The sequence below is a fragment of the Diaporthe batatas genome (genome assembly GCF_019321695.1).
Source record: "Diaporthe batatas strain CRI 302-4 chromosome Unknown Contig00005, whole genome shotgun sequence".
NCBI lineage: Eukaryota > Fungi > Ascomycota > Sordariomycetes > Diaporthales > Diaporthaceae > Diaporthe > Diaporthe batatas.
Genome location: NW_025408552.1, coordinates 2,345,192 through 2,370,516, shown reverse-complemented (window position 1 = coordinate 2,370,516; position 25,325 = coordinate 2,345,192). Strand labels below are relative to the sequence as shown.

The window sequence follows — 25,325 nt, the reverse complement described above, 5'->3', positions numbered from 1 at the left end:
TGCTGAACTACCACCCTCCGCCAACCTTTCCGGCCAGTTGGACGACATTTGCCTTGTCATCGCCATCTTTCCCGACATCACTGATTACCTCCCGGAAGCTCGTACACGCCAGCCTCGCCAGATCTATGCCCGTCATATCCGACCAATGCGCCAGGGTATCTCGAATGTACGAAGGAGAAATCCCATCAACCAAATCTTCTGCGCCGGATCCATTCACTACAGATACGTCGGCGTCCTCCATCCCCGAGTCAGAAGCAGAAAAGTATGCCTCATCAACCTGCGCCAACCACTGCTTCTGCTCCTCCGGGCCAGGATTCGAACTCCAACCGTTGCGATCAATAGCGACGGAGTCCGATGCCTTGACCTGGCCGCCGCCGTTGGTGCAACCGCCCGGGCAAGCCATTACCTCTATGTAACCATAGTCCAGGCTCTTGCCCTGCGCCGCGGGCTTCCTTGCCGAGCCGAAGGGCCGACCACCAGGCATTCTCGAAGCTTTGACCGGCTTGAGCTTGCGGACGATGTTTTGGATATTGCGGAACCCGTAATACTTGGCGGCCTTGAATATTGGCTCTCCTGACTGTGAGACGATGACGTACTCGACCACATCCACGTTACGGCCTCTCACAGCCTGGAGCTGTGAGCCAGGGTTCCTGGAAAGCATGTCCTGCAGGATGAAATGGAGATTTCCGCCTGAAGTCCCCGAAGCTGGAGACTGCCTTTGTCTCTTTCGCTGGGGGAAGAGGAACCTTTGGAGTTGCGGGTCCGGGAAGGGAGTGGCCGTGTGCGATATTGGAGTCTTGGGTAGACCAAAAAAGTCAATGTCTCTCGATTCCGAGAGCATCAACACCTCTTTGCTGGTGATGACACAATCGACATCCCGCACACCTCGGCCTGGCTTGCCATCGCCCGCCCAAACGCTGTCGGTCAGCTCTTCCCGGCTGGCCTCCAGTTTCTTGTCGAGGCACGGCATGACAGCCAAGTGCCATATCCGGTCTGGCGTTATCCCCAACAGCTTACTGAGCGTCGTCTTCAGAAGCGTGCCCATCAGCGCCTGGGGCGACTTGACCCTTGACAAATGAGGCAGTACGTGCGGGTGTGTCTTCTCGGCGTAACATATCCAACCCGGGCATGATGAGGTGAGGATGGGCTTTGAGATCACCGCGTCGCCCTCCCGCACCTCGTCGGCCCCCAAGACCAAGGAAGCCTCACGGGCCGTATTTGTGTCGACCACCCAGGCAAACCCATTTTTCGTCTCGCCGCCGGCCCTCAGCCCCTGCTCGCCCCTAAACAGCTGCTCGATCATGTTCCCCGCCTGGCCCTCCGTCGTGCCGGACCCGCAGGCAGCAGCCAGGCTCGCCCTCGTCTGCGGGCTCACGCTGGCGACGAACAGCTTTGCATCGGAGTTTTCTAGCCCGTCGACGCTGAAGCGCCCGTTCGCGTCGGGACCGCGCACCTGTAGCGCGGGGGCGGCGTCGAGCACGCTCAGGACCTCATTGTGGCTCTGGAGGCTGACGAGGACGGCCTCGGCGGAGGTGACGCACCCGGAGCAGGCGAGGCAGTCTGCAAGGGAGATCTTGGAGGGGTCGGTGGACGCGGCCGTGGAGCCTGTGGGTTGTTGCTGGCCGCCGAGGATGACTTCGTGCTCGAGGGAGGAGGGGTCGTCTTGCGGCTGGGAGGGGAGGTTCTCGATTGGCTTGATGCAGGCTTGAGAGGGGGAGATGAAGTCGTTCAGGGCGTCGGTCGAGAGGATCGCGGACATGGTGGCGGGAGGAGGTGGCTGCCCGGGGGCCTTCGAGGAGAGGAGTGGTAGAAAGTCGCGACCAACGCGGGTGGTGAGGGGCAGCGTCGCACAGGTGGTGGTGTAGAGACTAAGACTCAACTTAAGCCCATACGATAAAGTGGTAAAATCAAGATTCCGTCAGTCCATGTGAAGTACGAAGAGTTGAGGGTTTCTCTGTCATGTGAGTGTTTGCATGCGTGAGTTCAGGGAAATGCATGGACGTTGGCGATTGCCTTCTGCCGGAGATACCTAAATCAGTCTGCTTGATAATGCGAAATTTCGAGAGGCTCTAGAGGTCGATGCGACATCGGATAGTGGCGGACTCTAGGTGGGTATCCTGCCGGCGGACCCACTAAAATACCATAATCGCGCCTCTGGTTATTGGTAGAGCAAAGTGCCTGAGTACGCGAAAAGATGACGTATCCCAGCCGCCAATTAACCTGCCCCGTGGAGTGAGGTGTCCGTCCTACTGCAAAGTAACGTTTGGCTGGCTTGTGAATATCGATTGCCCGCATTGGATAGAGATCATCGCCAGCCAGTGCCAATTGCTTGCTACAGCAGAACCTAGACTTGTTACCATATTTTTTGGAACTTCCTTGCCGGCCTGAAAGGATGGATGTAAGTACAAAGTGGACTCGAGTCACGAGAGTTTCCTGACTTGCTTCCGTAGGTTGTCTCGACGTATAGCTTCGCGACACTGGCCTGGCTCACAGTGCAGGCTGTGCCTTTGATCGTGTGGCCGACATTTATTGCGTCGCTGCTCACGCCAAATTATGAACATGCCAACCGTACGTGAAACGAATTGACTGTGATGTCCTGTGCAAGTACTGACCCCCAGGTCAGCTGTTGAGCAATACTTCGCCCGGTCGCTGGGCTTCTCACAGCTCACCCTAGGCCTTGTCGTCGTCTGTCTCACCGGAGCCGTGCCTCTGGGCTCCCTGGCCGATAGTAAGTGCAAAGTCCCATCGCTGCGTACTAATATCACCCTCATCCTGACCTTGAATCAGCCCCGGCCGATGCGGTATCACCATTTGCCGATGCCGTGATCCTCCTCTCATCGCTCTACCACTCATCCGCGGCTATCTTCAGCTACACAAGGTTTAACGCTACCAACACCGGGGGGTTTCTGTTTGGCGCGATCGGCTCTGGCCTCATGGCTGCGTTTGGCCTGTGGTGCCTCATGTTCGGCTCCGGCAGCCACATTAGCAAGAGGACAGGGGCGGATAAGAGGACCAGTGGATTCCCATTCAAGAACTCAGAGGCAAGCAAGAGGAAGGGCAAGAAGCTGTAGAGTCACGACCTTGCGCATATCGCAGAGTCTCAACGGCTTGCTAGGCCTGGGAGGCTTTGAAGTTCTGTATCTTACTTTTCTTCTCATGCAAAAAATCAACGCCACAATGTTTGCGTACATGTTCCCGTGGAAGGACGATCCCTCGTCCTGCGCCTTCGGGATCGTGTATTAGGAAACTCCCAGTCATCATCCACGTTGTAGCCGATCCCACGGTGAACTCCTGAACTCCATAAGCATTGTTCGCATCTTTTATTCTTCCACTTCGAGCCATGTCCATCAGCACTCATGCTTATGTTTTGTTAGTCGTGCTTAAAGACCATGGCTAGATAGCCTAGAACCGTTGCTTGACAAAGCACGCAAAGAATGTATCTCTGCCCTATAAGCTGGCCTAATCTGGTCAGGACAGACCGATGGCCCCTATCCTGAATTCTGTTGAGTCCCTATCAGGTGCGAGACCTCGGCCGCGCGAGATCCTCAATTGCGTCGTAAATATACCTCTGAGCTCTGGGCCGTTGACTGGACCCAGAAAGTCGTGCAAACCACTGGTTTTGGTTGGACCCGCTTGGCGACGCTGTTTGCAAGGTCATTTCCTATTCGCGGTCGGGCTCAGGCACTGTCCACCTCATCCAGCAAAGACGGAGGGTTCCCCACGTGGCCTTCCGTTATCTGGGGTTCCTAGTCTTCAGCAGAGTTACCTGCTCCAGCACGGCCGTTGGTGGCGGGTACCGCAGGTGCAGAGGCCGACTCGGGACCACCTCCGTTAACGACGATGTCCGTGGCTCCTGTCAAGATGGCTTGCCTGCGTTCGTGCCAGCCGAGCTCACTCTTGATCGTCTGGTCCAGAAGGACCTCTTTCTCCAGCCAGGCCTTCTTGACTACCTCCTCCCATTTCTCGCACTCTCTCCTTAGGGTCTCGGCGTCCTCTTGGGCCCACTGCAACTGGCTCCTGCAGACGGCGTGAAGCTTCTGCCACTCCATGTCCAGCTCCCGTTGCGTGAAGCCGTCCTTCTCTGTCAGCTGGGTCAGATGCTCTGTTGAGTTCTCGTCTCCGCTGTGCCCGTCTTCAACAGCGTCATCTTGGCCTGCGGCGTGCGACTGCGGCGTGCGTATGATGATCTTGAGCTTCGGGGTCTTGCCAGCCGCGCCGCCAGACTGTAGACCTTTCGGTACTGGGTCGGAGGGTCGAAGCGCTTCAGTTTCGTGAACAGTTCGCATGTGTTTCGCCAGGGCGTCAGATCTGGTAAAGCACTTGTCGCACTCTGTCCGCGCATGTTAGAACGATCATGTAGTGGGTGTTGAGCGCGTGGGACAGGGCTGAGCCTTACCTGGGAGATAGCAGAAGAAGGGCTTTTCTCGCGTGTGGCTTCGCATATGAGCCTTTAATGCATAACCGCTGGCGTGGTTGGCACCCTGTCTGCTGCAGCCAACCCATTGGCAAGTGTACTTCTTCTGCCGGCCTTCTATGTGCTCGTCGTGGATGTGCTTGACGAGCCTGTCCATTGTTCCCAGGTCCCCAGCGTCGCAATCCTCCCATACGCACACAGTCACTTGGGGTTGGAAATCCTCGTCCTCAAGCCGCGCATTTGCTGGTGAGCTGGGGATGTCGCCTGACGAATCGGAGGATATCGACATGGCATCGTCGAAGTCGTCAGCCTTGGTCTCGACTTCTGGGTCTGCTTCGGCCACGACGGCGGAAGGTGTCGCGGAGCCTACATCGCCCAGCTTCAGGCGCTTTGCTGGGGGCTCAGTCTCGTCCATCGTCACATCGTGGGTTACCTGTTCGTACTCATCGCCTGCTTCCGAGGTGTCGGACATCGACGAGAGAGAAGAGTCGGACATTGTGCGTGATCACGGCGTCGAACGGTGGCCGTGTAAAGCTTCGGTCAAGGTGGGATGAAGGGAGGTGGGCCGTCGCGACTCGCAAGTGACCTCTGCTTGCGTTAGCCAAAAGGCGAACGGGACGTTGAGGGCCACTCAAACCAACCGTAAGACAATTTGCGAGATCAGTAGTACGTCGTGACCATTCGGTGGTACTGGCTAGCTTCTCTCTAGTCTGGCGTGGATTCGAATGTTGCTGGTATTGACACCCAGTCTGGTGAACAGCCAACTGTTCCTCGGGGGGCGCAACTAAGAGAGAGGCGCGTTCGGTTGGTAGACCCTACGTGTCGCAACACTATTTCTTGGCCTGGCTTACGGGCGGCACTTGATGGCGCTGATCCTAGGGAACCGGACACAATCGATTGATGGGACCTTGAATGGTGTTTTGAGTTTCCGTGCCGGGGAGTATAAAAGAAATGGAAGGATTAGATGTCAGCATTCCATCGGCAAGACTTACATGATGAGCCTTGCGAAAGGCACATGCGATCAACGGACCGTCGGCTGGCAGGCAGCTGCTGGAGTAACCTCTCCCGCTCGTGTTCTCGTTAGTCCATTCCAGGTGCTTGACTCTCAGCTCCAAGTCCCTGCAAGGGGCAACCCCTGGAGACATAATGCCCCACCCCCACCAAGGTCAGTGACCGAGCGACTTGGGCTCGCCTTCGTCTGTTTTGTTTTGAACTTTGACAACTGCACATACTCTACTTACCAGTCATACCCCACTGGTAACAGCACGACTCTGTACAAAATTTTCCTACTACTTGAAGTACGGTTCTTTGCGCTCTCCATACAACCATGACCGATTCTAAGAAGGTCTTCTCGCTCGAGGGCAAGGGCTTGAAGCTGACCACAGCCGAGGACCTCGAGCCTCACGTCAAAGACCTGAGGGCCCTGGAAGACCTGGAGGAGATCAGACTGCTTGGGAACACTCTCGGGGTTGGTGCTTGCAAGCTCCTGGGAGAGATACTAGCTACCAAGAAGACATTGCAGGTGCGCGACCCCATGTCGCAACCCCTTTAGGCACTTGACCTCCGAGGGGGCAGTACTGACACGCGCTTAGGTCGCAAATCTCGCTGACATCTTCACCGGCCGTCTCCTGAGCGAGATCCCCGAGGCCCTCTCCTACTTGCTCACGTCCATCCTTAACCTGCCGAATCTCCACACGATCAACCTGAACGACAACGCCTTTGGACTCAACACCCAGGCCCCTCTTGTCGCATTCCTCGCCGCACACGTGCCTCTCCAGCACCTCTATCTGAACAACAATGGACTGGGTCCCCATGCCGGGATCCTTGTCGCCGATGCGCTGAGCGAACTCCACGCCAAGAAGGAGGCGGCGCGGAAGGAAGGAAAGACGGTGCCCGACTTGGAGACCGTCATCTGTGGGCGCAACCGCTTGGAGAACGGCAGCATGACAGCATGGGCCAAGGCATTCAGCCTCCACAACAAGATCAAGGAGGTCAAGATGGTACAGAACGGCATTCGCCAGGAGGGTATCTCGCATCTCCTCAGCAATGGGCTGAACAACGCCTCTGGCCTGGTCACACTAGACCTCCAGGACAACACGTTCACGTTGATGGGTGCGAAGGCCCTCGCAAAGGTCACGCCAACCTGGGCTGAGCTGAAAGAGCTTGGAATTGGAGACTCTCTCCTGGGCGCCAAGGGTGGTGTTCTCCTTGGTGAAGCTCTTGCTAAGGGCGGCAACAAGAAATTGGAGATCGTGCGCCTGCAATACAACGACATTACCCCCAAGGGCGTGGCAAGCCTGGCCAAGGCTGCAAAAGAGGGTCTCCCGGCACTCAAGAAGATTGAGCTCAACGGAAACAAGCTTAGCGAGGATGACGAGGGCATTGTTGCTCTGCAAGAGCTTCTGGAGGAGCGCAAGGAGAAGCTTGGCGGCGACGTGGTGATCGAGGACGACTGGGGCCTGGACAGCCTGAGCGACCTTGAGGGCGAGGACTCGGACGAAGAGGAGGAGGAGGAAGACGAAGAGGAAGACGTTGGGCCTGAGGAGCGGGCCGAGAAGCTGGTCAAGGAGGCCGAGGAGGCTCAGGAGGAACCTGTCATCCAGCAGAAGGACAAGGAGGTGGATGACCTAGCCAAGGATCTGGAGAAGACTTCAATCTAGATTGGCATTGTCAATGTGCGGCGGTCCTTGGTTTCAAGAAGTAGAAATGTCAAGAGGTTAGGCTAGGAATGATTAGACGATACCCGAATACAATATGACCTCCCGGTAAGCGAAGGTGCTTTCACTTGATTTACGCTCCGCTCCCGCAAGGGCAGTTCCGCAACAGTAGGTGGATCTTAGATGTGACATAGACACTGATATGTGAATCTAACTGCACCTCTGCTACCATACTTACTCAAGCCCCAACGGTTAATTTGCTGCTCCCCGCCCTGGATCACTCGAGCGAATCTTCCGCTGGTAAAGCTTTCCATATGCACGCTTTTCAGGGTAGCTGTTTGGACCTTGTTCAATTTCACGTGTAAATTGGTGCCTTTAACCCACTCCTTGGAAGTCATATCACTCTCTGCCAGCCTATATCTAGTAGAGGCATTAGCAGAAGGCAGGGCAAACTTGATAAAGAGTATGGTCATTCCACTGTGGGACGTCAAAACGGCGTGAGAACCACATTGGCAAGGATCAGTTGCATGATTTCACATAAGAGGACCCTCTGTTTGGAATTCAAAAGCAAACTATTGTCCTGTTGACTTCCATATCGATTGCCACCATGCTTCAACGGACTGGTGAGGCTCGGCAGGCTCGGTCAGTCCAGCCACAGTCTGGATATCCCATTAGTCAAGATTTTCTCGTATCCATTCATTTGTTTCTCCTTCAATGCCCAGGGGGTTAAGAAGGGAGGCGGGATGCTGGAGTGCCTAGGCTCAAAGAGTGTCTCACTGATCTTAGACGCTCGCGCACGTGGTTGTGCACTGCCCCGGCATTCCAATCAACCACCTGGGCGAGGCTAGCGAGTCACAACCACATTCCTTCATACGGCCAAAGGCGAGGCTGAGGAGTCTCAAGGGCTGGTATCAAGGGCTGGTGTCGAAGGCTGGACGTGAGGGAGACCAGGACAATATCTAGGAGTGGCCCTCGTAGCGAGGGTGAAAGTCACGATGGGAGGTGTACGATCATAATCTTTTTCTGCTTTTGCAGTGTCATAGCCAAAATGCGTGCTACTGCTTCATTTACGCTTATTGCCTCGTCGTCACTCTCTGTGTTAGTGGGAGCCTTCCCTCAACACCAAGGCAATCCTGTCTGTCTTGACCAAACGACAATTACCGTAACAGCGCCGGCAATTGCTGATCCGACATCCCTGCCAGATACAAATCAACAGGTACACAGGGAGAAAGTAGTGACAACCGTCACTGAAACCATAACTGTCGTCCGGACAGTCGAGATTGTCCCCGAGCAATCCACAGACAGTGAAATCACTCAGACGGTGACTATCTTCACCGCAGAGACCAGCACTGTCACTGTACAATCCCCATCCGAAACTGGGATTCCGGATCCCACAGAACAGTCGCAAGAGTCTTCAAGTCCTGAGCCAGTAGCTCTCCCGCCTCCTCTCAACCGCCCTCACTTTGGCAATGCCACGCAGCCCTGGCCCCATGACAACTCTTCACTGCCCTCGAATAGCTCTTCATCTGGTTTACCGATTCCCCCAAATCCACCAAGACCCTCTTCAACTGCGACTGGTGATTCGTCCTCAGGATTCGTGTTGCCCCCGTCTCCGGGTTACGAGAACTCCCTATACTTCACCAACTGGTCAGTAGCTCTGTGGTCTCCCCTTCCGTGTTCACACACAGACTTACATGGTGACTGCAAACAGGGGAATATATGGCGCGAACTACCAGCCGCAATCCATCCCTGCATCCAAGATCACTCGCGTCTACTATGCGTTCGCCTCGTTCAGCAGTGACGGAACGGTCACCTCGTCAGACTCGTACGCGGATGTGCAGAAGCACTATACCACAGACTCGTGGAATGACCCCGGCAACAACGCGTACGGCTGCGTAAAGCAGCTCTACCTGCTCAAGAAGAAGAACCGCCAGCTCAAGGTGATCCTCTCGATAGGCGGGTGGAACGACTCCCCACGCTTCCCAGGGATGGCGTCCAGCGCGACTGCGCGCGAGAACTTTGCCAAGACGGCCGTGAAGCTCGTCACAGACTGGGGCTTCGACGGCATCGACCTCGACTGGGAGTACCCCGAGAACGCGGCGCAGGCGGCAGACTTCGTGAAGCTGCTGGCGGAGCTGAGGAAGCAGCTCACCGCCTGGACGGCCGCCAACGCCAGGGGCTACCGGTTCCTGCTCACCGTCGCCACCTCGGCGGGGCCGTCTCACTACAACGTGCTGGACATGAGGGAGGCGGACCGGTACCTCGACTCGTGGAACCTGATGGCGTATGACTACGCCGGGTCCTGGGATACCATGTCGGGCCACCAGGCGAACCTCTTCCCCACCCCGGGCACGCCCGCCGCGACCAAGTACAGCACCGACAAGGCCGTCGTCGATTACATCGCAAAGGGCGTGCCCGCGTCCAAGATCCTGCTGGGCCTGCCCACCTACGGGCGCGCCTTCGACTCCACGGGGGGACTCGGCCAGTCCTTCTACGGCGTCGGCCCGGGCTCCGCGACTCTCCAGACGCCGGGGCTCTGGCTTTACAAGGACCTGCCGCGCCCGGGGGCGACCGAGATATACGACACGGCGGCGGGGGCGAGCTACAGCTATGACCCGGCGGCGAAGGAGCTCATCTCGTACGACAACGTCCTCAGCGCCAGGAGGAAGGGCTCGTACCTGAAGGCGAAAGGCCTGGCGGGGTCCTTTTTCTGGGAGGCAAGCGGTGACAAGCAGGGGGCCGAAAGTCTCGTCGGGGCGCTGGCTGGTGAGCTTGGGAACTTGAATTCGCAGCCGAATCTGCTGAGCTACCCAACCAGTCAGTATGACAATATCCGCAGCGGCATGCCTGGTCTCTAGGTTTGGATACCACGGAGACTCGTACCCAGCAACGCATATTTGGCTTCTTTGGATTCGGGCGTTTCGCATTTGTGTATGTATGAACCGGGCATTTGTCTGTTCCCATCTCATCTGGACTCATTTGATGTTTCATAGCGTGGAGGCATAGGTAATAGTAGTGGCGCATTTCTCACAGATGTTCTTGCTTTCGTCCCAACTGGAGGAGCAGCCCGAGAGGAGTCTTTGACAAATTCAACATGTCCGTTTTATTGTGTGTCTGAGCCTCTTCGATATGACCTGCAGAAAAGCCGGGACTCTGGCATCAGATCCAAAAAACCGGCTTCGATGATTTGCGAGGTCGGGGTCGACCACGGGCTTCGTCGACCGCCCGATGTTGCTGTCGAATTGGAAACGAATTCCATCAATATTTAATCAGGAGGAGTCCCTCATTTCTTCGCGTTCACGCTGCGCCTTCCACCGCCTCGATATTGAGCTCCCGTAGACACCACCAGCCAGACCCGCCACCGAGGCGGCAAGGAACGCAGAACCATGGTAAGCAGGCTTGAAGAGACCCTTCTCCAGAAGCTTCAGGTTCGAGAAGTACCGCGACGTCCCATAGACGATCGATCCGGAGCCGAGGGCCATCAGGGTACCCACGATGACCTGCGACTGTTCCTTCTGCGGCTCGCCATCGTCGTCAGGTTGCTCCCTCCTTGTGTCCTGGCCGTCCTGGGGTGGTGGTCGGAGGGGCTTGAGTAAGTCGTTGAGATCGAGCTGAGAGAAGCGCTCAATGGCGATCCCCAAGGCCACAAATCCAAGCCCTGTCCGGATCCAAGCCAGAAATGTGCGCTCGCTAGCCAAATGGTCCCGCGCCGTAGAGCCAGTGTTCTGGTAGATTGGAGTCTTCCAACGGAAACGAGAGAGCATTGTGAAGTTCTGAGGCTGTCAGATGTTGCTGTCGTTGTCTTGACCAGGGCCACTTTCATTCAAAGCTGTGCTGTGGAATTTCCAGCTTGATTTTCCGGCAAGTAACCGACTTGCGCTGATCACACTCCAACAAGGTAATTTAGTCTAACAATTCAAGTGGAACAATAGATAATACACAGCAATTGGATGCGCACAGAAGCGAGTACGGTTTGTGATGTTACTGTTCCGATAAACCTACCCCCGTCGTCTTTCAACCACACCAGCCACTCCACGCGGCGATCCACAGCTTATCTCATCCCGATGACCTCACTCGCCCGCCCTCTTATCATGTCACCAGAATACCGCCTACCACCCTGATTATCAGTCGAAATCAAGTCGGAAGAACGGCTTGCTTCTATGAAATTCTGACATACACAATGCCGACATTTGCTGTCGAAAAGAACCCCGGGGCCGGGGGTGAGCACCGCCCATTGCTCCCCTCCACGCCCGGCCGGACGCCGAGGCAGCAGAGGCGCGCGAGGGCGGCACTCGGCCGGGTCTGCGAGACCATCGCCTGGGCTTTCTTCCTGGGCTTTGCCCTCTGCGCCTTCATAGACATGTACTTCCACCGCGGCGCCTGGTGGTGGCCCGGCTCAGACCTGTCCGCCGCCTCGCTGGAAACCTGTGCCTGGTCGCACCTGGAGCCCCATGTCGGCCTGCTGGACGTCGCCCCCATCGGCCGTGAGGAATACCTCCGCCGGCAGGGCACACTCGCCGGCGAGCTGAGGGCTGCCGGCGCCGACGCCTTCATCGCCGAGCCGTCGGCCTCGTCGGCCTATTACGCCAACGTCTCGTACGAGTTTGATCTCTCTGAGCGGCCCTTCCTGATAATCGTGGACAAGGACGCCCGGTTCTCCTACCTTGTCCCCAAGTTCGAGGCTGGCCGTATTGCGGGCCTGGAGATGGTGTTCAGCGACAAGACCGTCATCGAGTGGGCCGAGGAGGAGTCGCCGTATGAGGTCTTGGCCAAGGCCACTGGCTACTCCAAGGTCGTCCTGGACGAGCACGCGAGGTTCATGATCGCCGCCGGGCTTCAGGAGGCGGGCGTCGAGGTTGTTCCCATGAACGAGGCGATCCAGTCCCTCCGGTCCGTAAAGACAGAGGCCGAGATCGAGATCCTGAGGGGTATCAACTCCTTCACACTGGAACTGGTCCGCTCGCTGCAGAAGTGCATCAAGGTCGGACTCACGCAGGAGACAGTCGTGACTTCGGCCAAGGGGCTCTTCACCCGCGCCGGCGTCGGCAGGGGCTTCTGGTCCATCGTCCTCTTCGGCGACCAGGCTGCCTACCCCCACGGGGGCAAGCACGGCAAGACGCTGGAGGACGGGGAGTATGTGCTGATTGACATTGGTTCCAAGCTGCATGACTACGGCAGCGATGTGACGCGGACCGTGTTGCCCACGGGAGGGCAGGTCAGCGACGAGCTGAAGGGTGTCTGGAAGACTGTCCAAGAGTCCCAGTCGGCGGGTTTCAACCTCATGCACCCCAACGAGACGTGCTCTGAGGTCGACTCTGCCTCCCGCAAGCCTATCTCTGATGCTGGCTATGCGGAGTTTTACACGCATAGACTCGGCCATGGGCTAGGTCTTGAGATGCACGAACATCCTTACCTGAACGGTGCCAACAGCGAGAAGCTGAAAATCGGGCAGGTCGTCTCGAATGAGCCGGTAAGTTTGTTTGCTGCTCTGAGAAGGCCCACCACCCTGGAGTGACACCGCTGACATTGTCCAGGGCATCTACGTGACAAGTGAACAAGCGTACAAGGTCGGCAGAGAGACTGGGTTCGGAGTCAGGCTGGAGGATCCGATCTTGGTCACAAAGAAGGGTGGCGTCCCCTTGACTGGCAGCCGGGCGGCTTCTCCATATGAGCCCTGAAGAAGTGCTCGAAGTTTTGGTGCCATCTATTGATCCCAGGGGGAGTGCATGAGATGGAGGCCAAGAAGGGGCCAATTGTTCCCAAATACAATGGTAGTATGTAATGCTGCTAAGAATGGAATTACAGAAGCGATGCACGTCTTCTCCCCACGTATCTACACCCTGGCTGAGGAGACCTAGCTCCTCAAAGCCACACACTGAGCTCTTCCTCACCCGGCACGTGAGATCTCGCCTTGCCCTGCCCGCTCAACCCATAAGATAGCCCAGCAACCCCACGACCCCGCTCAGCACAAGCACAACGCCCGTCGTCCCGGAGCTCCTCGAGGCCGAAGCCCCAGCGACCTGCACCGACCCGCTGCCCGCAGTCGCAGTGGCGTTGCCCCTGGACGCCGCCGCCGCGGTGGCGTTGACAGGCGCCGTCATGGTAGCCAGCACGGTGCTGCCGTCGGGCGCGGCCAGCGTCATCGTCATGGTCGTCATGGTCTGCGGCGCAAGCGCCATCAGGCTCGCGTCCGACGAGACGGACCCGGGGAGCGGCTCCAGGTTCGCCACGGCAGGCAGCACCGCGCCGGGAATTACCTGCGCCGGCGGCGTGGCCGTGGCCATCGGCGCCTCGCCTCCCATCATGCCCCCAGGGATCGTCATGAACATGGCGGGCGTGGCGGCCGGCGCGGCGCCGGCGGGTGGTGCCTCGGCCGGGGCGGGCAGCTGCTTCAGGCCGCCGGAGCTGGAGCCGGAGCCGGAGCCGGACTCGGGCGTCGCTGCGGCCGGGCTGGTGTTGTTCGACAAGGAGCCCACGGGTGTCTCTACGGCCGCCGGGGGCGCGGCGCCGCCGCCGCCGTTGACCGAGTTCGCGATGGCCGTCAGCTGAGCGAGGTCGATGGTCGAGGATACCGAGCCCGGAGGCGGTGGTGCGCTCGCGTTCGCCTGGGCGCCGCCGCCCAGGGGCTGTAGCTTCGCTGGCGGAGGGGGCGCGGCACTGCCCAAGGGCTTGAGGCTTTGCTGGGCTGATGGTGGCAAGCTCGCGAGGCCCGGAAGGGGCTTTAGTGATGCTGCCGCTTCGGGGGCGCCGGGGAGAGGCAGCAGGCCTTGCGTCACGTTCTGATCGGCGCCCTTTCCATTGTCCCCGTTGTTGTTGTTGTTGTTATTATTGTTGTCGTTATTGTTGTTGTTGTTGTTTCCGCCGCCGTTCTTGTTACCCTGGTTCCCCCCTTTCTGATTTTGGTCCGATCCGTCTTGGTTCTGCTGTCCGTTGCCATTCTTGCCGCCCTGTTGATTATCCTGACCTTGGCCCTGTTGGCCCTGGCCTCCTTGTTGACCTTTCTGGCCATTTCCCTGCTGGCCCTGCTGGCCCTGCTGGCCCTGCTGGCCCTGCTGGCCCTGCTGGCCCTGGCCCTGCTGGCCCTGACCTTTCTGCTGGTCTCCGTTGCCGCCGCCCTGGTTGCTGTCATTGCCCCCTTGGGCTTCCTTTTGGCTTCCATTACCGCCACCACCGCCGTTGTTGTCGGCACTGACCTCCTTCGAATCTTGTCCGCCCTGGCCCTGGTCACTGTTCGCCGCCTCCACGACGGCAAACCCCAGCAGGATGGTTGCCACGACCTTCGAGACACGCATGATTGAAAGGAATATTTATTATACGGTATAGAGAATAAAAGAACGGCTACCAGAGCTTGTGAAGGAAGGTGGTATAAAGAATGTAACCGTTACAGGCTGGCCTGCAGGCTGGGAGTGGTGTGGGAAAGGAAGAAAGAGTGTGAGCGTTAGAAGGGAAGACTGGCGTCAAGGAGAAGGAAGGGCGATCTCAACGGGAAGATCATATTGTAGTCGGCGCCGGGAGTGAGGGCTCCAGAGCAAGACAGCAAAAAATGGGTATACGCCGAGAGCCATAGTTCACCTAGTCACCCCAACCCGCGACACCTTCGGTATGATTTACCTGCCTAGTACCGGCCATATCCCCAATGGTAATCATGCAACAAGCTTTTGTCGCCCCACAAAAGCCTAGCGTGCGTCTGGTCCTCTGGTCGTCTGTTCGCGGAGAGAGAGAGACATGCGATGGCAGGAACTTGTCAGGGCTGGGATGACGGGATTCACAGTAAAACATGACATGCCGGGGGTTGGTCGAGGAGTCTTCCTTGTCCCGAGCGACAACATGCCCGATGCACATCAACAACCCCCAGTGAAACTCTCACGAACCGTCTCCACCAATGGCTCATGATGAGTGGTACCCGCCCGACAGCGAGGTGTACGGTCTACAAGTAGGGGCTATTGCAACTGCCGCGCCGCTGGCCGTCCTCGTCTTCATACAAGTTCCAAGCCTGAGGGCACGGGTGTCACCATGCTCCAAGCTTGGCCGTGCCTGGTTCCCATGGTTATTAGTCTCGCCTCGCATGCATGTGCCTATGGCATCAATGTGCGGGCCAATGGTCCACCGCAGCCCTCTCCTGCCCTGCACGGCTCGGAACGGAGCAAGGCAGAGTCTCGAATGAAGGGGCGAAAGGGGGTGCTTTGCCTCGCCATCGTGAGATCATGCCAGGTCTTGGGAGTCGCAGAGGGAAAGATGTATCAGGTGTGGCGGTAGGGCGATTAAGCCTGAATTTAAGCATGAGGAAGGACTCCGAGTTGGGATGGCATCCAGGTGTGTTAGTCCTGCTCTGCCAATGGAAGCCCCGGCTTGGGGCTCTGACACGTAGTGCCGCTGGAGATCAAACGAACCCCCTTGCTCGGCACACGGCTTCATTCACGTAGTGCGAGCCATGACCTTAGGCGAGCTTCCGCTGCGCATTTTTGCTTACCTGAAATCTCATCACGCGGTCCACTGCTGAGCATGAGCTGCACGGCTTGCTGCGAACATTTGAACAAAGTATTTGGCTGTCAGTCTCGACAAGTTGTTGCCAAAACTCCACCCTCAAGGTTGAAATTGCATTCGCATACATACTACATACTTTCTCCAACCATCAATCGCGGGAGCCCGAAACGGATGTAGACTATAAAATAAGCCTCTCGTGCCTGCAGAAGTTTTGTCTAGCACCGAAAGAAGAACACAGTGGCAATCAGCCCCGTGTCCTTAACCATACCCAATCCCGTCTCGCTCTGTGGTCGGATGTTCTGCCACCCAAGCCAGCCCCATGCATTCCCTGTACAGATGACCAGCTGGGCCTATACACCGCCGTCTGCAGGCGTGTTCGAGGCCGAGTCCCGTGAAACTTCGGCGCCGTACATGGCCTCCCCAAAAGCCGAGTCTTCCATGCCTATGTCACCGAAGTCCCCGGGAGTGTCATCGGCAGCTGACTGATCAAGTGCTTCCCCAGCCGAGTTGAGAAAGTCATCATTGTCAACAGATTTATTGACGTCCGTGTTCTCCGTCGGTACTGGGGCAGACTCCGTTGCAGGCGCGGCACCAGCAGGAGCATTTGGTGACTCACCACCCTTTGGCACGACGACCCAGTCACCGCTGCCAGTCCCTTGGTCGGGAGCTGTGTTCACATCCCTCGGTTGCTCCGAGTCCTCCATTGTGACATCTTCAGACGCATTGCCCGGAGCCTGCTCAGACGTGGCCTGTGCGGCCACAGCATTGCCTGGTATCGCTGCATCTGACGCGATGGCAGATGTTTGAGGCTGGGGCGTAGAGGTAGACGACGGTTCACCCTGAATCTGGTCCAGCAGACCGGCAGCGGTTCCGCCCATGTCAATATCCGAATCGCCGGCCATGAGTCCACTGGCTTGTGAGCCTGCCTGTGAGCCTTTCCGGGATAGCTGGCCTGACGCGGCACCGTTCGCGTTCGGGAGTGATGCAGCTGGAGGCATTGGCAGGTTCTCGGGCTCAGGCGCTGGCTCTTGGTATCCGCCGTCTTGGATACGTTTGACATCGCTGACAACGGCAATGTGGCGGCCCAGAGCCGACTCGACATCCGCAACGATATCGCTGACCTTTCTGTGTTCATTCCCATTCCAATGGGTGATGCCCTCTCCTTCGTCTTCCTCTCTTCCTTCAAGCCGCCAGAATTCAGGACCTGTCTCGTCGACGGCGACACGCAATTCCTTCTCGGATCGGTTAAGGATCGAGTTCGACTTGAACTTGTCCATCATTTTCTCATGCTGCTCCTTAAGCCGCGCCATCTCGGCCTTGTCATCCTCGATTTTCTGCGACACCCTGTCGCGGAATTCGCCAGCCAGCTTCGGGTCGAGGTGGCCGACCACTGGATTCTTCGGTGGCTTCTTGTGCGCATCGACACCTGAGGCCTCGTAGATTCCTTGCGTCAAAGACGCCAGCTCTCCCTGCAGCCCGAGGCCAAGATCTGCTGGTGTGATTTGGCCTATCCGGTATGCAGAGCCCAGTACCTCTTCCATCCACTCGTGATTGCGCGTGTACCTGGCCATGCTGACATCGCGGGGACTCATGTGATCGAATACGTCGCCCTGGTGGGTGTCGTCCTCGTCATCATAAGGTATGAAGGGGGCAGCACTCATCATCTGCTGATTCTGGTGGGCGCTTGTCCTCGCGCGCTTGTTTGGCACGGGCGGCTGGGGAGGGTAGGCCATCTGTTGCGGGATGGTGCGTGGATGAGCTTGCTGGGCCATCATTGGGTGACCTCTGCCCTCCCGCGGAGGGTTTATGGTCGGCCAGTTGAGCCGATCGGCAAGCATGAACTCCTTGCGAGCAATCTGGCCGCCCCTCTGTAGTTGTATGCGAGCCTGTATCAAGTTGTGCGTGCGAGGATCCATGGGTACCATATTGATCGGTAATCGATCTGGGGCCGCGTTGGGTCCGTAGTGCACGATCCAGAGGCTGGGGTCGACCTGGGGGGCGCCGGGGATCTGGGGTTGCTTGGGAACCAGGCGGAAGCGTTTCCTGGAGTGCTGGGTGAACTGTTCTCCTTGGCGGTAGCCAGACCTCTGATAAAACATCTCTAGGACCTGCAACCCAGCGTCAGTACTGTAATGGAGGGCAGCTGGGCCAAGGGGTAGAGCTGACCGAGCCGTTACCTAGGTCCTGCTGATAATATGTCTCGGGGTATGGCCATATATATCCATCAGTCGCGAAGTTTGTATCCAGGCGCTGCAGAGGCTGCCACGTGAGCATTATGGTACCATCGGCAGGGGCGTCGAGGTATGTCCAAAAGAAGGGTGCGGTGTCGCGGGCGATCTTGGGAGCATTCATCAGCCACTTGGAAGCGTCAGGGAGGCCAACATCAGCCATGGCGGCATATCTGTAGGTGCTGATGAGATGCAGATGCTGAAGCTAGACGTTGGGGATATGTGTTAGTATTTGTGCGACTGGTTGGAGGGGGCGCCAGGCATTGTGGTTGAGATCTTACCATCTTCTCGTTGATGTTGTGGCTCGGGTCTCCCATCTTGGCTGCTGTTGCTCCCACGAGGGAGGCTTGGCTTTGCTATTCCGAATGGCAATTCGTATGGTCGCTTGACGTGCAAGGTGCCACGTTGGCGACGTAGCTCGCAGATGCCGTTGGCTCCCAATTGGAGATGGCGCACACGGCGATGGTCGGGATTCCGTTCTGGTTGAGGGTGGTCGCGACAGGCTCCCAGGATTCGCAGCTGATGGTGCAAAGGCGCGCTCCAGACTCATGCGCGCCTAGTTCCAAGGTGCGGGTCAGAAATTGCAAAGCTGTGTTACGTAAGCCGGGCTGTAAGCCACCAGCCAGTTGGAGTCGAACAACAGGTCCGGGAGGTGGCAGGGGGGGCGCAAGGAACAGCAGGGCATGTAAGATAACCAACCAGAGGTCGCTAGATTCCACGGGTCGAGCAGCAACAACAAGATTTTGTGCACATGTTCGACCGTTTCTCAGTTCTTCACGAGGCTATACGGATGTTATAGGCAGGTACGCCACCTATAGCCTGCACTCAGGCGATGATCGAGCTCCAGCTCGGCATTGGTCGGCTACGGGTGTGACGCACGGCGTTGGAAGCTCTGTGCGCCGTGGCCGAGTTGCCGCCTCTTGAGAAAGAGTGCCAGCCTGGCCTCATGCCGGGAGCTACTAGATAGCATCTGTATACCAAAAGCCATTGGTGCTTTAGGTGTCCTCGAAGCATCAAGTACTAGTCTGCCATTGCCGAGCCATGTCCTCAGTGGTCCGCGTCACTAATTACTTGTGATCCTCGCAGCACTACCGCGAACAAGCTCCAGAGTTGGTTGGGTAGTATTTGTTTATTCCGTATTACCTTGCCAGGTCATGCTATGGCACATCCTCATTTTGATTCTAGAGAACGGATGGGTCAATCCCTCAGACTACAACTATCTAGCAAGCTGCAGTTCTCTTATGCCTGGTATGTAGAGGCAGACACGTTTCCACCACGGCCTGTCCAGTTAACGTGGATGTCCTGTCCCTCGGGGTACAGCGCGTTGGCAGCCTCAGGCTTGACCCGGAAGGTGTGGGCACCGAAGTAATCACGCTGGGCCTGCAGCAGGTTGGCGGGCAGGTCCTTGGTGCGGTAACCGTCGAACCATGACAGGGCGGTGGAGAAGGCTGGGGTCGGGATTCCGAGAAGGGCAGCCTTGGAGACGACGTCTCTCCAGCCGGGCTGGGCCTTGTGGATGGCCTTGTTGAAGAAGTCGTCGAAGAGCAGGTTCTTGAGGTCGGGGTTGTTGCGGTAGGCGTTGGTGATGTCCTTCAGGAACACGGAGCGGATAATGCAGCCACCACGCCACATCAGGGCGATCGAGGGCTTGTTCAGCTTCCAGCCGTACTCCTTGGCGGCCTCCTGCATCAGCATGAAGCCCTGGGCGTAGGAGATGATCTTGGAGGCGTAGAGGGCCTGCTCGAGATCATCGAGGAACTGCTCCTTGTTACCCTCGAAGCTGTTGGCACGTCCGACGAACTCGAGCTTCGTGGAAGCCTCGACACGCTCTGGCTTGATGGCAGACAGGCAACGAGCCAGCACGGCCTCGGCGATCAGGGTGACGGGCATGCCCAGGTCCAGGGCGTTGATGGCAGTCCACTTGCCGGTTCCCTTCTGGCCAGCCTGGTCCAGGATCTTCTCGACGAGGGGCTTGCCATCCGACTCGTCGTTGAAGTAGAGGATATCTCTTGTGATCTCGATGAGGAACGAGTCCAGAACACCCGTGTTCCACTTGGCGAAAACATCACCCATCTCCTTGTTGGTGAGACCAAGGCCACGCTTCATGATGTCGTAGGCCTGTTGAACAGGGTCAGCCGACGCCATCTTCACACGTCACGTACCCAGGGTTTGTTAGAGGATGACATACCTCAGAGATGAGCTGCATGTCACCGTACTCGATACCGTTGTGCACCATCTTGACGTAGTGACCAGCACCCTCGTCGCCGACCCAGTCACAGCATGGCTCGTTGTCACTCTTGGCGGACACGCTCTGGAAGATCTCCTTGATGGGTTCCCAGGCGGCCTCGTCACCACCGGGCATCAGAGAGGGGCCGTAACGGGCACCCTCCTCACCACCGGAGACACCGGAGCCAACAAAGTGGAGACCCTTGGTCTTGAGGTACTGGGTGCGGCGGTTGGAGTCGGGGAAGTGCGAGTTTCCACCGTCAATGATGATGTCACCGGGCGAGAGCAGGGGCAGGAGGGTCTCGATCCAGTCGTCGACGGCCTTGCCAGCCTGCACGAGAAGCATGACACGGCGGGGCGACTTGAGCTTGGAGACGAACTCCTCGGTGGAGTGGGCACCAACAACAGACTTGCCCTTGGCCTCGTTCTCAAGGAAACGGTCGACCTTGGAGACTGTTCGGTTGAAAGCGCAGATGGTGAAGCCGTGGTCGGCCATGTTCAGAATCAGGTTCTGACCCCTAAGCAGCTGTTAACACCCGCAGCCCTCCGCGAGGGGCATGTTGGAATTGGAAGACTTACATGACGGCCAGGCCGATGAGGCCGAGATCAGCACTTGGAGTAACATCATTGTCAGCTTTGCTTGGTCCTGAAGTGGTGAAACCGCCAGCAATGCCGGCGAGCCGGGCGCTGCAAGAAGCCCTCAGTCTCGAGTGATTCAAAAGGAGATGGGGGTGGGAAGCGACGCTCGCGTCAAAAAAGCAATGTTGGAATTGCGCATGCGGCTATAGCAAGGCCTGGTGGCACCTTGCAGCAGGCACCAGAAGCACGGCTGCGGTCCTTATTGTTTGTATGCAGCACGGCTGTTGTGCTGTCGATGGAGGGGCTCGCTCGCCGTGGCAGCGAAATGGCTCATCGGAGGGGTAGAATGTGGGGTTGACGGATGGGAGAGGACTCACACTGCGCCAGACATTGCGAGGTCGACGGAGGGGATGTTGTTGTTGGGGTGCTTGGTTGGTTTGGAGGCTGGCTCTCTTGATGGATAAACTTTCTCAGAATCAACCGAGAGGAAGTATGGCCAAGTTATGGATGGAATGGAAGAGGTGAAGGAGAGAAATTTTCGAAGGAGCAACAGGACAATGGCCTCGGGGGAGCTGGGTAGACGTCGTCGTGCCAGCAGAGAGCTAAAGTGGGTGGGGGCTTACTCAGAAGCTCGAGTCCGGACGCTCCAGGTCCCCAATGCGAGGAGGAGCTCATGCTTCCCGTCCTGACCGCGAAAGGCCCTTCCCTGACTTGCCTGACTATCGGTGCCGGGGCCCGCACCTCTCTGCCAACGCCAAGGAGTGTAGCTCCTGTCCGTGGCCTACAGGCTGGGCCCTCAGTGCCTCCCCTTGTCACTGTCACTTGTCACTGTAACTGTCACTGTCACTGTCTGCAACAATTCTGGTCAAACTATCCGGTGGGGCCCTTCGCCGCCGCCCCCCAGGCCCCATCCATCCTCGCCGCGGACATCCCTCTCTTCCGCGCTTGCTCACGGAAAAACTCCAGTGGGCTTCAGCTCCCAACACCCTGTCAAAGTCCCCTCTTGCCCCCTCCTCTGGGCCATTCTGGCAGTACAGGAGGAGCAAGCGTGGGGGTCGTCAACGCTTCAAACCGATCTCGTCGGAACTTGTCAGACAAATGAGCGCCGGTGTCCACTTCTCGCGTTTCGCAACTCCGGAAATGCTTTGGGCTTGGCTCGAGCCCTGGGGCCCTGCGCCCAATGCCACCACCAGTTGAGGTGGTCGGGGCGCTCCTGTCAACGCTTGCCTTTTGGTCATGTACTATGCGCATCTGTCAGGCTGGCAATCAATGCAGCCTCTTCGCATATCCTCTTGTCTGCATCCTGCCTGCCTGCCTGCCTGCCTCGCAGGGTGCTCAGGCATGCCGCTCGAGGTGATAGGTCAACCTCGGCGGACAAGCGTGCCGCAGTTCCCATGCGGATATTGCAATGCGAGTATGCCTTGCAACGAGATGTGTTTGCAATTGCAGGGGAACTATCCGGACGAGCCGAATCTGAATCTTTCCGGGGCCACCTCTGTGACTTTTCCCGCAGGCCCCGTGTCCTGTTCTCTGCGGCAGTCCGTCATTATTAATCCTCCCGAGACGAGGATAGCCAGCCAGCCAATCCCGCCGCGCGACATCGCTGCTTGTTGCTCCGGCCTACGGAGGTCCTGGCCAGATGTCACAGGCGCGAATTGATCGAATGCCATCAACACCATGACCGCAAAGAGGGGCGGATGGAGGGGCTGTCAGGGTGCGATGTGGGCTGCCCCGCCAAACTGCGTCATTCCAGCAAGGACAAACTAAGTATACACTCAGCTTATGAGAGCCCGAACCACCAGATCGACACGGCTGGCTTGTCAGGGACCGTCAGAGCTCGACATGGCTATAGGTGATGCAGCAGTCAGAACGGCTACTCTAGTGTCTAGTCTACCACAACAGCCACATATCGAGGGGTTCGCGCAAGGCGGCAGGGGCAGCTCCGGACAGGCTTATCGATTCACATGTGTCCTGGCAACCTGGGGATAATAAATAAGCTTGTCGGCAAGGTACGTACCGATCCCCGAGCTAAGCTGCCAGCTGTAACCGTGGAAGTCAAAACTACACAGTACCGCCTAAAAGCCCGCATGGCAACTTGTCCGGCAGGCAGACAGGCAGGCAGGCAGGCAGACTGGGATCCACCCCATCACTGTTGATTGGTCGGGCTGGGAGTTTCTGAGATGACCCAAGTCCCATCGCGTTGCAATCGTTTCCCTTCGCCTCACGATACGCACCTGGCAACTTCCCATCATTCGGTCCATCAACCAGCCAAGCGCTCACCAACAAAGCAGCAAACGCTGCGAAGTCTGACATTCTGAACATATCGGTTGTTGGGGAGAGCGGGTAAACCGCGAGCAAAGTCTGTGTGACCCGGACTGGGCTCATAGGTACGTGACAACGAAAACAAAACAAGCGTTCGTCAAAGGCACATCAAATTCATCATGTCCTACCCGGGACCCCCAGGTTTCGGATCTCTACCTCCTCGACCGCCAGCGAGCAAGACCTCCGGCGGATTCAAGCCGGCATTCCCTCCCACCACGAGTGCTGCCCCGACCTATGCTGCAAGCGCACCCTACTCCGGCGCCCCGTCCTACAGTGCCGCCCCCGTCTCAGCACCTCAGTATGGCGCCGCCGCCTCCACCTACTCCTACCAACAGGCGCCCCCCGTAGGTGCCGGTCGCGGTGGCTACGGGGCATCTAGCCAGTCTTATAACTACTCAGCCAGCTATGCGCAACAACCAGCGTACTACGGCGCGGCGGCTGCTGGATCCTATTCCACGCCGCCACAGATCCGCAACCCTTTCCCACAGCCGGGTGCCGCCGCCTCTGCCGCCCCTACTGCCGCCTCTGCCGCGCAGAACCCGTTCGACCGCAGCGATCCAAACTATGACCCCGAGATGGCTGCGCAGATTGCGCAGTGGCAAAGCGCTTACCTACCCAAGGAGGGGGCAGAAGCTAATGCCACCTCTGGGGCCAAGGCGGCGGGAGGCAAACCTGGCACTGCGGCCGGACCAACGTTCAATGCGGAAAACGCCGCCAAAGCAGCTCAGGAAGGAGCTGCTGCCACTGCGGGCGACAAACAAAAGACGGTCTACCGAGAAGGAGGAGGCAAGAAGTGGGCCGACGACTCGCTCCTGGAGTGGGACCCTAATCATCTGCGAATCTTTGTTGGTAACTTGGCGGGCGAAACGACCGACGACTCCTTGCTGAAGGCCTTTGCGCGGTGGCAGTCAGTGCAGAAGGCCAAGGTAGTGCGGGACAAGCGGACCAACAAGTCCAAGGGTTTCGGATTCGTCAGCTTCAGCGACCCAGACGATTTCTTCCAGGCGGCCAAGGAGATGAATGGCAAGTACATTCAGAGCCACCCAGTCGTTGTGCGCAAGAGCACGACCGAGATTAGGCCCACTGCTGTAAAGAATGACAAGCGCAAGGGCAAGAACTACAAGAAGGGAGGCAACAAGTCTGGCAGCGGTGCGGGTAACGGTGACGAAGGATACTCACCACACCTCGGGCCCCAGGCCGGAGGTATCGTCAAGCCTGGTTCCAAGACCAAGGGCGGCATGAAATTCTTGGGTTGAGACTGTACGGGTATCTACTCTTCAGCACCTACGGCAGGATACGCGATGCGGGGCCCGAACCAGCATCGCTGAATGGGAGACGTGGATGAAATTCGTCGAGAAAGATTTATGCTTCGTGATGGGTAGAGAGGCCGCGCAACGAAAAGAGGCACCCATCTCGCGTCCGGGCCAGGACAGGGACGGGGCATGGCTAATTTGAGAGATGGGCTCGTTGCGCAAGACTATCTGCATCATTGTTACTGTCAATGAGACGATGCTAAAGTAGAATAGAAGGCCTTTTCGGCGCTATCAGCAATCGATCCGGCCAATTTGTGCATGCGACTCCGGGACTACTGGGCAGACTTATTATAAGTTAGATTGGAAGTGGTGGGATGTTGCCCCTTCACCCCTGAACCCTGGAAATGGACACCAGAAGGCCTGTTGTTAACCTGCGGCAGACAAGACTCAAGCAGGGCTCAGGACGGCAAGACATCACTGGCGTATTCTTGTCCGCAAAGCCCATGTGCTTGAGCATGCAATCTACGTAGAGTTGCTGCCCCGGCTGGCTACCTAGTTAATAACTCATCATCAATTGCATCTCCCCCCTGCACTGGCACAGGAGGCGACTGTGTCTCAGGTGCCGCCTGTCCCCCGGTTCAGCTGCCGTCGGCTGCGATGTCTCGGCAGCCGTCGACAACGGCGAAGAAGAAGCCAATACGTAAGACCAGAGGACAAACAAGGCCAAGAACCGCCCGCAAAACAAAGGCCGTATTGACGTAGTTGTAGCGGGGTGATGATAAATGAAGACTGCCCAGCAATGGAAGTCTGTTGGAAGCCTTTTTTTTGGCTGGGACGGGCAAACAGGCATGTCGATGCTCATCTCCGATGTAAGCGTCGCGGGAAGCGCTCCATCGCAATTTTAAACGTGCCCTGCAGGGGATCTATCTGCCAATGCCTGCATTGCCCACGACTTGTTGGTGCCGTTGCCGCCGGCCGCATCGCCCCCCTGTCGGCGTGCAGTGTGTGAGAGAGAGAGAGACTCGTTGGGGTCTGAACTCGGCAGTTTGCCGTCTTTTCTCTTTGTGCTGTACCTGCATGTTCGTCTTGGTTCCTGTCTTGGCCGTGGCCCCCGCGCATCCACCTCTCGTCCTATGTCGCGCCCGCTTTGCTGCACTCGACT

General features: G+C 57.7%; 11 protein-coding genes across 11 annotated transcripts; 5 read left to right on the top strand and 6 right to left on the bottom strand.

Moving 5' to 3' along the window:
* Window positions 1-7: 7 nt before the first annotated feature.
* KVR01_005217 (uncharacterized protein) lies at window positions 8-1,759 on the bottom strand (the record flags this gene model as incomplete). Its single annotated transcript, XM_044792018.1, has 1 exon — window positions 8-1,759. One exon carries the CDS (start codon window positions 1,757-1,759, stop codon window positions 8-10), a length of 1,752 nt encoding a protein of 583 aa, XP_044645662.1.
* A 633-nt stretch (window positions 1,760-2,392) lies between these two features.
* On the top strand, window positions 2,393-3,071 carry KVR01_005569 (uncharacterized protein; the record flags this gene model as incomplete). The annotated part of the gene is made up of 4 exons (XM_044787667.1): window positions 2,393-2,398; window positions 2,451-2,568; window positions 2,624-2,728; window positions 2,788-3,071. The coding sequence occupies 4 exons, from the start codon at window positions 2,393-2,395 to the stop codon at window positions 3,069-3,071; spliced, it is 513 nt and encodes a 170-aa protein (XP_044646014.1).
* A 675-nt stretch (window positions 3,072-3,746) lies between these two features.
* KVR01_005288 (uncharacterized protein) lies at window positions 3,747-4,910 on the bottom strand (the record flags this gene model as incomplete). Its single annotated transcript, XM_044784760.1, has 2 exons — window positions 3,747-4,330; window positions 4,397-4,910. The coding sequence occupies 2 exons, from the start codon at window positions 4,908-4,910 to the stop codon at window positions 3,747-3,749; spliced, it is 1,098 nt and encodes a 365-aa protein (XP_044645733.1).
* A 535-nt stretch (window positions 4,911-5,445) lies between these two features.
* On the top strand, window positions 5,446-7,203 carry KVR01_004943 (GTPase-activating protein RNA1). The gene is made up of 2 exons (XM_044782058.1): window positions 5,446-5,936; window positions 6,007-7,203. The coding sequence occupies exons 1-2, from the start codon at window positions 5,742-5,744 to the stop codon at window positions 7,072-7,074; spliced, it is 1,263 nt and encodes a 420-aa protein (XP_044645388.1). The 5' UTR covers window positions 5,446-5,741; the 3' UTR covers window positions 7,075-7,203.
* Window positions 7,204-8,119: 916 nt separating this feature from the next.
* Window positions 8,120-9,929, top strand: KVR01_005708 (uncharacterized protein; the record flags this gene model as incomplete). The annotated part of the gene is made up of 2 exons (XM_044781274.1): window positions 8,120-8,718; window positions 8,783-9,929. 2 exons carry the CDS (start codon window positions 8,120-8,122, stop codon window positions 9,927-9,929), a joined length of 1,746 nt encoding a protein of 581 aa, XP_044646153.1.
* Window positions 9,930-10,340: 411 nt separating this feature from the next.
* Window positions 10,341-10,835, bottom strand: KVR01_005640 (uncharacterized protein; the record flags this gene model as incomplete). Its single annotated transcript, XM_044792048.1, has 1 exon — window positions 10,341-10,835. One exon carries the CDS (start codon window positions 10,833-10,835, stop codon window positions 10,341-10,343), a length of 495 nt encoding a protein of 164 aa, XP_044646085.1.
* Window positions 10,836-11,140: 305 nt separating this feature from the next.
* Window positions 11,141-12,901, top strand: KVR01_004976 (uncharacterized protein). The gene is made up of 2 exons (XM_044781439.1): window positions 11,141-12,541; window positions 12,606-12,901. The coding sequence occupies exons 1-2, from the start codon at window positions 11,252-11,254 to the stop codon at window positions 12,747-12,749; spliced, it is 1,434 nt and encodes a 477-aa protein (XP_044645421.1). The 5' UTR covers window positions 11,141-11,251; the 3' UTR covers window positions 12,750-12,901.
* A 94-nt stretch (window positions 12,902-12,995) lies between these two features.
* On the bottom strand, window positions 12,996-14,363 carry KVR01_005388 (uncharacterized protein; the record flags this gene model as incomplete). The annotated part of the gene is made up of 1 exon (XM_044783840.1): window positions 12,996-14,363. The coding sequence occupies one exon, from the start codon at window positions 14,361-14,363 to the stop codon at window positions 12,996-12,998; it is 1,368 nt and encodes a 455-aa protein (XP_044645833.1).
* A 1,231-nt stretch (window positions 14,364-15,594) lies between these two features.
* Window positions 15,595-18,301, bottom strand: KVR01_005532 (uncharacterized protein). The gene is made up of 3 exons (XM_044788403.1): window positions 18,065-18,301; window positions 17,722-17,988; window positions 15,595-17,663 (listed from the first exon to the last, which is right to left on the bottom strand). The coding sequence occupies exons 1-3, from the start codon at window positions 18,098-18,100 to the stop codon at window positions 15,906-15,908; spliced, it is 2,061 nt and encodes a 686-aa protein (XP_044645977.1). The 5' UTR covers window positions 18,101-18,301; the 3' UTR covers window positions 15,595-15,905.
* A 592-nt stretch (window positions 18,302-18,893) lies between these two features.
* Window positions 18,894-21,217, bottom strand: KVR01_005349 (uncharacterized protein). Its single transcript, XM_044782849.1, has 4 exons — window positions 20,966-21,217; window positions 20,589-20,621; window positions 19,972-20,527; window positions 18,894-19,901 (listed from the first exon to the last, which is right to left on the bottom strand). The coding sequence occupies exons 1-4, from the start codon at window positions 20,977-20,979 to the stop codon at window positions 19,023-19,025; spliced, it is 1,482 nt and encodes a 493-aa protein (XP_044645794.1). The 5' UTR covers window positions 20,980-21,217; the 3' UTR covers window positions 18,894-19,022.
* A 569-nt stretch (window positions 21,218-21,786) lies between these two features.
* Window positions 21,787-24,807, top strand: KVR01_005392 (uncharacterized protein). The gene has a single exon (XM_044788713.1). It carries the CDS (start codon window positions 23,030-23,032, stop codon window positions 24,164-24,166), a length of 1,137 nt encoding a protein of 378 aa, XP_044645837.1. The 5' UTR covers window positions 21,787-23,029; the 3' UTR covers window positions 24,167-24,807.
* Window positions 24,808-25,325: the final 518 nt, after the last annotated feature.

Excerpts from the sequence above, each read along its gene's own strand:
- KVR01_004943 (XM_044782058.1), top strand. The coding sequence starts at position 5,742 with ATGACCGATTCTAAGAAGGTCTTCTCGCTCGAGGGCAAGGGCTTGAAG. Across the intron at positions 5,937-6,006 it reads CTACCAAGAAGACATTGCAG|GTCGCAAATCTCGCTGACAT; the intron begins GTGCGCGACCCC and ends ACACGCGCTTAG.
- KVR01_004976 (XM_044781439.1), top strand. The coding sequence starts at position 11,252 with ATGCCGACATTTGCTGTCGAAAAGAACCCCGGGGCCGGGGGTGAGCAC. Across the intron at positions 12,542-12,605 it reads AGGTCGTCTCGAATGAGCCG|GGCATCTACGTGACAAGTGA; the intron begins GTAAGTTTGTTT and ends GACATTGTCCAG.
- KVR01_005532 (XM_044788403.1), bottom strand. The coding sequence starts at position 18,100 with ATGGGAGACCCGAGCCACAACATCAACGAGAAGATG. Across the intron at positions 17,989-18,064 it reads ACAACATCAACGAGAAGATG|CTTCAGCATCTGCATCTCAT; the intron begins GTAAGATCTCAA and ends CCCAACGTCTAG. Across the intron at positions 17,664-17,721 it reads AGGACCTAGGTAACGGCTCG|GTCCTAGAGATGTTTTATCA; the intron begins GTCAGCTCTACC and ends GCTGGGTTGCAG.
- KVR01_005349 (XM_044782849.1), bottom strand. Across the intron at positions 20,528-20,588 it reads CTCATCGGCCTGGCCGTCAT|GGGTCAGAACCTGATTCTGA; the intron begins GTAAGTCTTCCA and ends ACAGCTGCTTAG. Across the intron at positions 19,902-19,971 it reads ACATGCAGCTCATCTCTGAG|GCCTACGACATCATGAAGCG; the intron begins GTATGTCATCCT and ends CCTGTTCAACAG.
- KVR01_005392 (XM_044788713.1), top strand. The coding sequence starts at position 23,030 with ATGTCCTACCCGGGACCCCCAGGTTTCGGATCTCTACCTCCTCGACCG.